This window comes from Paramormyrops kingsleyae, chromosome 16 (genome assembly GCF_048594095.1).
Source record: "Paramormyrops kingsleyae isolate MSU_618 chromosome 16, PKINGS_0.4, whole genome shotgun sequence".
Classification (NCBI taxonomy): domain Eukaryota; kingdom Metazoa; phylum Chordata; class Actinopteri; order Osteoglossiformes; family Mormyridae; genus Paramormyrops; species Paramormyrops kingsleyae.
Genome location: NC_132812.1, coordinates 30421223 through 30434654, shown reverse-complemented (window position 1 = coordinate 30434654; position 13432 = coordinate 30421223). Strand labels below are relative to the sequence as shown.

The window sequence follows — 13432 nt, the reverse complement described above, 5'->3', positions numbered from 1 at the left end:
AATGGATGGATGGATGAAAATGTTATAGTGAAGAATGGTGTTGGACGGAAGCATTTTGTATGGTATAGCTTGAAAAAAAATCAACAAACTTCACGGGACTCCATATATTTAAAAAAAAAACAATTGAAATAAAATGTACATTCATTTTTTAATAAAATAAGCAGCAACATTCATGGTTTCTCTAAGCACATGTAAATGCTTTCTTACAATCCTGCCCGTGCAATACTTTTGTTTATAGCACTGGGACTTTTAGAGGTCAATGATCTATGGCTAGAGCAGTAAATATTTTGCTTTCAAAAAATAAATTCTTCTAAAAAAATAAAATAAAAATAAGGATGTATATAGGATCTTGAATCTTATATAGATACATATAAAAATAATTTATCTGATTATTCTTGCACCTACATATTCTATCCCATATTCCTCTACAAATGAGAAATAAAGCAATTTTAAATGTAATTATGTCACACTATGCAACAGAAAATATATGAGAGGTTCACAGCAAAATAAAAAAAAAAAGATTTCCAAACAACACAGCAAGGAGTTATGTTAAAGAAAAGGCAATAATGCCAATGATAAAGTTGCTAATAAAAATACAGTATCGTGAGAAGTGACAGCCAATGCAGGTACAAAACGCCCTACATTCAGAAGGATGGGCATCACTTACAAATCCACGGACAAACCAGAGGCCTGCAGCATTTTATAACTCATGAAGCTGATACAAATATATCTCTACACATATTTTATATTGCAAACAGTTTCAAACTTCACATAGAATAAATCATTAAAAATATTAAAGCTTTAGATTTTGAGGCATAAACAGTTTAAAATTTACTAATGACATTCTTAAATGTCGTGATATGTTACGTGTAGAAATGGAATATCAAATATCTCCAAATACAGATATTTCAAAGTGCCCTTTCCTTGTCTTCGGAATTAAAGAAGTTGTCCACATCTTTTGAGGAGGAATCTTTGTTTTCTGAAACAAACACCTGAAAAAGACCAAAACTATGTATAAGGTTGTTGTACGGCAGACAGGAAGTGACAAAACCTGCCAACAGCACTGGTGCCCTTTGACCCAACCCATGATCTCCTTTTACCTTTGTCTCACTGAACACGTCCTCAGCAATGCAGCGACAGGCTTCAACCACACCATCTCCATTCAGTTCCAGAGCCACAACTGGGCCTACAAGGAATGACTTGCTTTAATTAACCATTAACAGTAGGTGTAATAAAAAATATTATTACATTTGCTAGCACATCAGCTTAAAATGGTGCATTGTTGTTTGCCATTACACGTTAATGCGTCATTTTATCTCAGGACATACCTTTAGCTATTAACTCTGTGAGATCTTCTGCATTGCTCTGAAATACCCTGCTGACATCTTCGGGGCGCATTGAAACCTCCTTTGTTTGGATGAGGGCGAAGCCCTTTCCAGTTGCCTGTAGTGAAAGGAGGATGTAACATGCTCAAAAACGTACGGTGACAAAAAAAAATATGAAAATTAGTCTTACCACAAATAAGGCATGTGTCATGATCACGTCATTCAGTAGAAATTATCATTAGTGACAACATAAAAATGTTTTCACTGGATAATCGGAAAAACTATTTCAGAAGTGCACCACCTACATTAACAAGCAGAACCAGATAAAAGGTTTATATGGACATGATCTTCTTAACCACTGTATTTTTCCATTAATGGCACAATTAACTCACCAAGCTGCCCTGCGTCTGATCAGTATGATATTAATTGACCTGCCTAAAAGTCCTAACCAGCTTCAGTCATAATGAAACCTGGAGGATACAGTAAGAACTTGCATCAAGCAGAAGTGAAAAAAGACATCATCAGTTCCTTATTATGGTTCTGTTTCCTTTATCAGGAAGTGAGTCAATGCACAAAAAAAACTGTTAATATAAACTATAGACTCCTGGTAATATATTTCCACCAGGGCATATAATTAGGCCCTTTCAGTGGAGACAAGTAATTTAAATGAATGACAAGTACAAAAAATGAAAAATGTGCATATTTACTTTGACCAAGTAGATACTAGGTAGCCATATAAATTCAATTGGCAGTTTAGATCTTTCACTTTTAGAATAGAATTGTGATACTTTATTAATTCCCATGGGAAAATTCTCTTTACTCTTTAGCCCATCTTGCCCTCCATGAGACACACATGCACGCAAGAACAAGCTTGGGGTGACAGCGAAGTTACAGGGCCAAGGGCATGTGGAGCCGTAGACGTCCTATCACAGGTAGAGACAACAGCCCACACAACCACACCTCTTCGAAAACAACATCAAAGGTTTCAGTTTCACAACTTTTCTTTCCAACTAATGTTCAAGAAAAATAGCTTGTGCATTTTATATAGGTTGTGCAAAGGAATGACTGCAAAGCACCATAATTACCAATGCAAAATGATAAGGACCACAGACTGAGAATCGCAGCTCGACCTCTCACCTCATCTATGAGTTTGCGGGCATTGGCAGTGGAGTAATCCCCAGAAAAGAATACAAAAAGACAGGACTCCTCGTTGTTCTTCTGACGCAGACCATGGGTCATGGGTACGATGCTCCGACTGACGTCCGTCAAGATCCTTACAGACTTGAACTCAGAATCTGAGTCCGGCATTGGCACATAATCAAGAAGTACAGCATCTTCAGAAAGCAGACTCCAGTTGGCCTCACTGGAGGCTGGAGTCAGGTCCTGAACATTGCTCCAGTTGTTGTTGAAGATGCTCAGCTCAGCATCTTTAAAGTGGAAGGCCAGCTCAGGGTAATAGTACTGGTAGCAGCCAAACCTGAAGCCCGTGGAGGATTCGATGATGGGCTGAGTTGCGCAGTAAATGAAGACATCCATCTTTTTGCAGTCCTGTGCACGGAACTGCTGGCACGCCACCACACACTTAATGTCCTGGCAGCCGTGGAAGCTGACGCAGCCCTTCACCGGGCCCAGCACAATGCGGCAGTTTACACACTCCTCAATGTTTATGCTGGCTGAATGGTCAAATATGTATATATTGCAGTTCTCACAGTTCTGGATAACAAACTGCTGACCGTTGACTTTGCCAGGGAAACGGCCAATGGTGCCATCCTTCATTCCAGTCAGCGTATAGTCCTTAGGGTCCACCTAAGAATTGGGTGGGGGGGTAAAATTAGAATGGTTGCCAGTCGGGCCCAGTTAGTTTAGGTCATAAAGAATGCCAATTCCATGTAATTTAATATGCCTGATATGCAGTATAAAGACATTACAATCTTTACAAAAGCTAAAATGGTGAAATAATACTTAAACATGTCCAGAATAATGTTTAACATCTATTTAAATCCAATTAGTTACAATGGTCTCTGGCCTCTCCCAGGAACCACAGTGTGTTAAGAAGGTACACCCAGTGTGGCCAGACGTGTTCTCATTTTCACACACACAATTACGGTGAAGTAGTTATTTTTGGGGATTGAGAGTCAGCAGTTCATCTGAACAATGAGTCTTCTGACTGTGGGAGGAAGCTGAGGCATGCATGGGAAGCCCACAGAAAAGGGGAAGAACGGGCTTACTCCTTCATCAAAGTGTACGTAGTCCTCCGTCTGCTTTAAGTCTGACCCCAGAGGTCTAAGGTGACAGTTATCCTTCCTGAGACCCCATGATACTGTTCATTAAATACATCCAAACAAACTGTGCCTTTACAAAAACGATAAACTACAGTCCCATGAGGGTCCGGCTGTATCGCTGTTTCTGGCTGTTGGTGTAGATGTGAAGGTAGTGGTATAGCACGTCCTTTAAAACGATATCTATCTTTAAATACCTGCTTTAAACACGTAACATTACAACATTTTTACATCTATATATTTCACCACTACAGTCTAAAATATCCTGCACTTTATTAGCTTATGACTAACTGTTAGTTCTGAGGATCTCACCTACTTATAAATAGTTTTGGTCTAAGACACTTCGGTTTTAACCAGTGGACCTTCATGACCTGCAAACAAGTCCTATGCAGGGCTGACACACACGCTTTCAGACGATCACGCTCACGCAAGAAATCTTACGGCAAATCTATATTATTACATTACAAACCCCAAATTAGCCACATCAGAAGCGTTGCGGCAGTTGGCAAACATTACAGACAATTTACAAGGTAATAAAACTGTTATATACGTGGAAATACGTGTGCAGACTCGTCTCGAATTGAAAATCTCACACCAGCTAGCTGACCAAAGCTGGCAACCCTGCCTATGTTTTGGATCGGAGCTTCTTTAAGCCTGAATAAAGCGTTTACCTTCTCCAGTGTGTCACCGCCGTTCTGCTGCTTATTTTTCTCAGCATTACCCCTGTCCAGACTTTCGGCAGTAGCCGGCATCTGCTCCAGCTCAAGTGTTTTCCGCTTGGAGAAAAAGCAACCCATCCTCGGCAGCCTTCACCCCTTAACTAAACTTAATCAGGTTTGTGGAGCTGTGTGACACATACGCCCTTCTCCTCGGCAGCGAAGCTGGCTGCATGCTCCGCGCGCACTTCCTGCTTCCTTGCCTACCGGTCAGTTACCAAGGAAACGCCCAAACCCAGTGCGCGCGCTCGGCGGGTCGCGCTAAACCTGGAGTCAGTCCGGACTCGGAGCAGCCTTCATGGGACGTGTTACCATCACACTCACACGCTAAGGGCAATTTAGTGACAGTAAATTAAGCTAAACCACATGCTTGTTTGTTTGTATTGACCGAGAAAGCACCGGCCCCCTGTACTTGGAAGCAGGGTTACTGGCTTATCGGGATAACTTGTCGGATTTATAAGGTAGTCTGGGCAAAATGTAAGTGAACGAATATGAAGTCCATTTGAACTGTGGTACCTTAAATCCGACAAGTTAACCCGATAAGCCAGTAACCCCGCTTCATAGTACAAGCCACAGGAAAATTTCAAACAAGAAACAAGAATTAGGGGCAAGAAAGAAACCCACAACTGTAAAGGTGTGAGACCACATACTGAAACAGTCTCATGTGGTTTTGTCTTGTCATGCAAATAGATTGATCTGGTAACGGTTTTATAATCTTTCACAATTCATTATATTCCCCAACGCTTTACACTTCTGCATTCTGAGAAAATGGCACATTATTGACTGGGATGGAGTATCTTTTCTATCTTTCTTTCTGTCTGTCTGACCATTATAGCAGGGGGCCCACTGAGAAATTTACCAAAGGGTCCCCTGCCAAGTGCCCCTTTTGATAACAAATCACAAAATTCACAACAATTTACGGAGTACAAACCCTTCCCTTTCTATCTATCTTTCTATCTATCTATCTTTCTATCTATCTATCTATCTATCTATCTATCTATCTATCTATCTATCTATCTATCTATCTATCTATCTATCTATCTATCTATCTATCTGTCTGTCTGTCTGTCTGTATAAGCCAACTACTATAGTAGTCTACCTAAAAACACTGAACTTGAAAATTAAGTAAATGATCAAACTCAAAACTCAATGATAAATTTATTTACAATTTTTATTATTAGAAATAATAATTATTAAAAATGTACACCCCTGCATTGCTAATACCTGGATTTGACCTCCAAGCCTCTGTGTAGCTGGAATTTGTTAGACCTCCAGACATGCTTGTTACTCCACCAGTGCCAGAGTACGACAGGCAGGATGCAGACAGCCCAGAGTACGACAGGCAGCTGCATGGCAGGATGCAGACAGCCCAGAGTACGACAGGCAGCTGCATGGCAGGATGCAGACAGCCCAGAGTACGACAGGCAGCTGTACGGCGGGATGCAGACAGCCCAGAGTACGACAGGCAGCTGCATGGCAGGATGCAGACAGCCCAGAGTACGACAGACAGCTGTACGGCAGGATGCAGACAGCCCAGAGTACGACAGGCAGCTGTACGGCGGGATGCAGACAGCCCAGAGTACGACAGGCAGCTGCACGGCGGGATGCAGACAGCCCAGAGTACGACAGGCAGCTGTACGGCGGGATGCAGACAGCCCAGAGTACGACAGGCAGCTACATGGCAGGATGCAGACAGCCCAGAGTACGACAGACAGCTGTACCGCGGGATGCAGACAGCCCAGAGTACGACAGGCAGCTGTACGGCAGGATGCAGACAGCCCAGAGTACGACAGGCAGCTGTACGGCGGGATGCAGACAGCCCAGAGTACGACAGGCAGCTGTACGGCGGGATGCAGACAGCTTAGAGTACGACAGGCAGCTGTACGGCGGGATGCAGACAGCCCAGAGTACGACAGGCAGCTGCACGGCGGGATGCAGACAGCCCAGAGTACGACAGGCAGCTGCACGGCGGGATGCAGACAGCCCAGAGTACGACAGGCAGCTGTACGGCGGGATGCAGACAGCCCAGAGTACGACAGGCAGCTACATGGCAGGATGCAGACAGCCCAGAGTACGACAGACAGCTGTACCGCGGGATGCAGACAGCCCAGAGTACGACAGGCAGCTGCACGGCAGGATGCAGACAGCCCAGAGTACGACAGGCAGCTGTACGGCGGGATGCAGACAGCTTAGAGTACGACAGGCAGCTGTACGGCAGGATGCAGACAGCCCAGAGTACGACAGGCAGCTGTACGGCAGGATGCAGACAGCCCAGAGTACGACAGGCAGCTGTACGGCGGGATGCAGACAGCTTAGAGTACGACAGGCAGCTGCACGGCGGGATGCAGACAGCCCAGAGTACGACAGGCAGCTGTACGGCGGGATGCAGACAGCTTAGAGTACGACAGGCAGCTGCACGGCGGGATGCAGACAGCTTAGAGTACGACAGGCAGCTGTACGGCGGGATGCAGACAGCTTAGAGTACGACAGGCAGCTGTACGGCGGGATGCAGACAGCTTAGAGTACGACAGGCAGCTGTACGGCGGGATGCAGACAGCCCAGAGTACGACAGATAGCTGCACGGCGGGATGCAGACAGCCCAGAGTACGACAGGCAGCTGTACGGCGGGATGCAGACAGCTTAGAGTACGACAGGCAGCTGCACGGCGGGATGCAGACAGCCCAGAGTACGACAGATAGCTGCACGGCGGGATGCAGACAGCCCAGAGTACGACAGGCAGCTGTACGGCGGGATGCAGACAGCTTAGAGTACGACAGGCAGCTGCACGGCGGGATGCAGACAGCCCAGAGTACGACAGATAGCTGCACGGCGGGATGCAGACAGCCCAGAGTACGACAGATAGCTGCACGGCAGGATGCAGACAGCCCAGAGTACGACAGGCAGCTGCATGGCAGGATGCAGACAGCCCAGAGTACGACAGGCAGCTGTACGGCGGGATGCAGACAGCTTAGAGTACGACAGGCAGCTGCACGGCGGGATGCAGACAGCCCAGAGTACGACAGGCAGCTGTACGGCGGGATGCAGACAGCCCAGACATCTTTCCGGTATCAGCTGACACATACGCCCTTCTCCTTGGCAGCGAAGCTGGCTGCATGCTCCGCGTGCACTTCCTGCTTCCTTGCCTACCGGTCAGTTACCAAGGAAACGCCCAAACCCGGTGCGCGCGCTCGGCGGGTCGTGCTGAACCTGGAGTCAGTCCAGACTCGGAGCAGTCTTCATGGGACGTGTTACCATCACACTCACACGCTAAGGGCAATTTAGTGACAGTAAATTAAGCTAAACCACATGCTTGTTTGTTTGTATTGACCGGGAAAGCACCGGCCCCCTGTACTAGGAAGCAGGGTTACTGGCTTATCGGGATAACTTGTTGGATTTAAGGTAGTCTGGGCAAAATGTAAGGGAACGAATATGAAGTCCATTTGAACTGTGGTACCTTAAATCCGACAAGTTACCCCAATAAGCCAGTAACCCTGGAACGTAACTTCCGCAATAGCCGTGGGATCACTGTAATGCTGTTCTGATAAAGAGAAAATTGATTATTTGACAGTTCCCTCTTGTCCAAGTGCAAATCTTAAAATTTAAGCTCCCAACTCCACTATAGTAAGGAACCTGCTTTGGCATCATCAAAGTAACGTGATATGTCGCAACATACTGTCCCATTCCTATTTATACCATTTTGAGCCCTTGCAGCCTCTCTCTCTCTCAATCACACACCTGCTTCAGGGCTTAGGCCTGAGGGTGCGAAATTGGAGAAGAATGACGTGTGACTGTTTAATATACACCTCACCATCCTTCAATTCTATTTTCATGTTTTTTTTTTTATTCTTATATTATCTTCTCAAAAATTCCTCCCAGAAATCTTGATGCAGTTATTAAATATTAGCTGAAATTAACCATTTTTTCCTGCGTGTCCTTATAAAAGCCTCCGTCTTCTGTACTGTGAATTGGCTAAATTAATAAAGTCATCAATTAAACTAAATCAGAACGCTGCTTGATGTGCTCGAAAATATCCCTGTTTTACCTGGTCTTGGCAGCCCAGTGAACAGACCGGTGAGAGAGAGGGTTGGGGTGCAAGGAAGAGACTCTTTACCTGGGGGTGAGAGTGACGGGGGCAGAAATGAAAACGAGAGGCTCCAGCATGAACATGATCAGGAAATAGGCTACAATCTCAGTCATGTTGCATTACAAAAGAAGAGTAAGAAAAACTGTAAGGTTTGTACAAGAAAACACAGATTTGTATAATGACTGTGGACGATGAAACAGGGTGGTGTGGCGCAGTGGGTTTGGATGCTGTGTCTGTGAGTGGGGGGGTTGTTAGTTTGAATCTCTGGGTCGGCCAAGTGGAGTCACTGTTGAGCCCTTGAGCAAGATACTCAACACCCAATTCCTCTAGGGCAGCATTTCCCGACCTGGTCCTTAGGGACTCACAGTCAGTCCATGTTTTTGAAAAAATGTGGACTGTCTGGCAGGGAGCTGAGAGGGAGCTGAAATGTTCACTGTCTGTGAGTCAGGACCCTGCTGGGAGACACTGCTGTAGCACACTCAGTGTGAAAGCTTGCAGCCCCTCATTCAGATATCGGTACAGTCCAGGCAGTCCACATTTTTGCTCCCTTGCAGTGCCCTGCCAGACAGTCCACATTTTTGCTCCCTTGCAGTGCCCTGCCAGACAGTCCACATTTTTGCTCCCTTGCAGTGCCCTGCCAGACAGTCCACATTTTTGCTCCCTTGCAGTGCCCTGCCAGACAGTCCACATTTTTGCTCCCTCCCAGCTCCTGGTGGACTGTGGAGTGGGTTGGGGAACATCAGTCTAGTGTATAAGAACATGAATGTGACAGTTCGAGTCCCAGGAGGGACTTTTGACCAAGGTGCCTAACCTGAACCAGTGTAGTAAAAGACTCAGCTAAAGTAAATGTATGAAACTGTAAATTCCTTTGGAGGAAATCATCAGCTAAGCAGCAGGTTTACATACCTGCAATATGATCAGGCATTTGGCTGCTAACTCACTTCATCAGTTTTATTACATGACGTGTTTTTTTTCATCATGTAAATACTTTCCAGCATCTTCTTTTAAAAATGCGATGCAGAACATCAGATTATTTTTTAGCAAAGCACTTCTGAAAACATTCCTTTCAGATGCTGCTGGAAAGAAAATTGCATTAATTGCAGTTTTATTCAGAATCTTAGAACATAATTCCTGAAGCACAGAGACAGGTTCTTAATTCTTTAAGTACTGTTTTGCTTTTTTTTTTCCTTTATAACATGTCTAAAATAAATGTTTGCAAATCGAATATCATCAACTATTAATTATTAACTAATGCCACACTCAATACAGGCTTGTGCTTTTTACAAGTCATTTTTGACCTTTCTTTCTCGATCTGAACCACTACTAGCTTTGGTGTGGTATTAAAACCTATGTCACCCTTGGAAATTTCTGTGCCTCTGCAGCATGAAAGACAGAGAGAGGAGCTGAAATGTTTACTTACGGTAATGAAAGAGGCAATCGGGAGCCGGCGGGATGCAGGTTGATGTTCACTGGCTGCACTCTTCCTGTGTGCTGCTTCGCCTCAGCTGGTCTTCGGTGTATATTCCCCAGGATGGCTGATGGGATGGATCTGCATTAATTTGTGCTCCCTGCAGCAGCAGCTGCTCAGAGAGGATGATACAGAGGAGCACGAGTGAGCATAGTCCCTCATTCTTCTCCTCATTCAGGAGAAAAGGGAGTGAATTAAATCAGCCTGAGCTCGTAGCTCAGCCCTCTCTGCCTTTCCTCCACCTACCTGTTCATCTGTTATCTGACAGGTTCCCAGCAGACACTAATCTGTGACTGACAGCATCAACTGTCCTCAGAGGCAACACAGTGACATGGAGGATGCTATTCAAAGCATTATATAGTGCAGTGAATGACAGCTGACAGTCTAATGAACAAGGTTCACGCCTCTTATAATTCTTTACCATTTAGGTCTTATTGGTCTAAAACCAATAAGATCTGTTGTTTTAGGAAGACAAATGTGTTATGTTTGTCCTGGTGGAAAGTTTTTTTAAAAAAGACCATCTTATGGGTCATGAAGTATGCACTTTGATCTGCATCTATGTTTCTGCTTTGCCATTCTGTGATGATAATGTCCATTGCTCTAGCTAATTATTTTTGATGATATAGCTAAATAAATTATGCAAACAGTCCCCGAAGTAGATAAATAAAATCAATGATAAGTGTTGTAATTCAGTATAAATGTTATACAGTGGTACCTCTGTATACGTTCTTAATCCGTTCTAGATCCTTGCACTTATACCAAACAGGATGTATACCAAACCTAAATTTTCCCATAAGAAATAAAGGGGAAATGATCAATCTGTTCCCATGAAAAAAAATCCTATTGTTATTGCCATATTATACATCAGTGGGGTTGTATAAAATAATTTAAACACTGCTTAATACTAAAATACATAAATACAAATTTCACTCGCTTAGCAACGTTAGCCGATTTAATAACGTCTTTGTTTTTCACAATTGTAGATACCGTCGTTCTCGGCATACAGTATGTAGCAGCCAATTACCGGATACGCATGCCACCTTCATACTTATCAGCAATCTCTTTTTTCACCTCCATGGTGATCCTAACCATTTTCGTCGTTGCTTGGCTCTTCTCATTAACTTTCTTAGAACGCATGGTTAATGATTTTACTAAATATTTACGCAAAAAAACACAAAAATCACGTGAAAATTCTCTGAGAGTTATGGCACGGGTTGTTCACTGAATGGAAGCAACTGGCGTACTGACGCTCATGGGCCGTCATGGCTTTGTCTCGAGAGGTAAACAAGGGTAGCGCGTGGTGTCCTGACTCATTTTGACCCATAGAAGTTCTAGCACACAAGTCATATTCCAAATAAAGGTCTTATACCAAGCAAAATGTTTCACATCCAAACAGGATGTATACCAAGTTGGACTTATTCCAAAGTGGACGTATACCGAGCTACCACTGTATATCTAAGAGGGTATACAGTAGCTGAACTGCAGTGCCAAGGAAGGAGTACAAGTCACAACTTAACTAGTGTTGTGTGTTAGAGAAGACCAAGTTTAAATAGTTAATAGCATGAAATTAAGCTTTATTTGCTATTGGTAAAGGGTCTCCTTCCCTTTAAGACATACAGCTTATGCAGATGGGTGCAAAGCCTGTGTTCCAAGGGTCAGGTCGTTTATCCAGGACCCCTGCAGCATTTCACAGGGTTTAGGGCCTTGATCAAGGGCCCAAAGACATTTCACTATTTGCCAAGGACAGGACTCAAACCAACGACCTTCGGACCATGGGCATAAAGAGCATAATCACACAAAGGCAAAAATTTGTAAGCTGTATAAGTGTCACAAGTGCTGCAATGCCCTGGAGATTGTTAACATTGTTTGGTCCTGGTTCACATTATGATCCTGTACTGAAGTGGATATGGAGGATGGATCGATGGTTAGTTGTAGTTGCTGTAGTATCTCATTGTCATAGTAGCCTGCATGCCCTGCTTACATCATTAGTGAAATCTTTGGGCTCATGCTGAGGAACAGCTGCTCCAGGCCCTCACATCTCTACAGAAAGATGATGGAGCTGATGCTGGTGATGCTGGCCTTGTGCAGGACAGGGGTGGATGTCTGTAACTTTGACCTCAGCTCATAACTACCATATCTTTTTTATTTGGCTGGGAAGTTCGTTCTTGTTCTAGGTACTGAAGCTAGATCTTTTTGTATTTGTTAGTTGATGTGCTCAGAGCATCTGTTTTTGGGTATATTAAACCACAACACGATTTCTACAATGCAATAACTTTGTGTTTCTTCTCCTCTCAGTGAAGTGAGATAAATTTAAAATTACATTACTTTCTAACAATAAATCTCCAGGACAGGTGTTTTTTCCTTTATGAGTGGCAGGACAGGATATTTTAGTTTAGGAATAAAAGGAAAGTTAAAAAACATTATAATAAGTTATAAAATTGTTAGCCTTTGTTTGTATGTGAGGATCACGTTTGTGTTTGACTGCAAACTCTGTAGTGTGGAAATTCAATTATCAAAATGAACAACAGAATTAGTCAAATCTGTACAGATATTCTACATATATGCAGAGGTGCATGGGGATGATAAAAGCAGATATAAGGAAGCATGCTTTAATATTATGTTACTGTAATCTCATCCTCTTTTATTCTGCCTGTCAAATGCTGATTCTCCTCAGCGCTTTGCTATTTCCTTCTATTTTGGTCGCTGATGAGCTGGAGAAGGTCTCTGTCAGCCATTCTTCTTTCCGTCAACCTTTTCTGGCCCCACACTGTGATTACATCATCTCTCAGCAGCGTTGTCATTGCAGTTATTTTGGTTTCTCACCCTGACAGGTATGAGGTGCTCGTTCTCATTTGCAGAGCGGGAAGGAGAAAAAGAAGCACACAAAGACCTCCGTTCAATTAGGGGATGGGTATCGCCAACAGCACCCTAACTAGTTCATTGGTTTCTCTTTTGCCTCTAGAAGCTGACCTGCTGGATTGTTTGTACTACTGTTTTTAACATTATATAGATAAATGCAGACAAGTTGATGAGAAGATGATTCACCATAATATGTAGCTGACCTGGACCATTACTGAAATTGCAGTACTGGTCAAAACACATGTGATACCCTAGGTACACCAGCGCCCCCTATCGGAGACAAATGGTAATTGACTTGCTCAGTTGGTGCCCCCTCAGAAGGTGGTGCCCTAGACCAGTGGTCCTCATCCTGATCCTGGAGGACCCCCTTCATTCCAACCCACACTGCATTCAACCTGCCACATTCATTATTAGCCTATGAAGGACCATCTAAGCCTGATTAAGGTGGGGTTCCTCTAGGAACAGGATTGAGAGTCACTGCCCTAAGAAGTCACCTATGTCACCGAATGGGTTAACCTTAAAAATCTAGAGTTTTCATATTTTAATGTTTACCTCTTCACCTCTTCGGCAAATTGCAGAATTACTGAAACCCGGCTCCCTCAGAATTCCTCTTAATTTTAAGAACTGTAATGTGAATTGTAAAGTATGTGAAATACCTATTTGGACCTTTCAATCATACTTGTTACCTTTTCTGAGTTTTG

General features: G+C 43.8%; 1 protein-coding gene across 1 annotated transcript; it reads right to left on the bottom strand.

Annotated features, from left to right (window-relative positions):
* Positions 1-89: 89 nt before the first annotated feature.
* On the bottom strand, positions 90-4541 carry LOC111850242 (protein XRP2-like). The gene is made up of 5 exons (XM_023823911.2): positions 4276-4541; positions 2463-3131; positions 1329-1443; positions 1101-1186; positions 90-992 (listed from the first exon to the last, which is right to left on the bottom strand). The coding sequence occupies exons 1-5, from the start codon at positions 4399-4401 to the stop codon at positions 909-911; spliced, it is 1080 nt and encodes a 359-aa protein (XP_023679679.1). The 5' UTR covers positions 4402-4541; the 3' UTR covers positions 90-908.
* Between the last annotated feature and the right edge of the window lie 8891 nt (positions 4542-13432).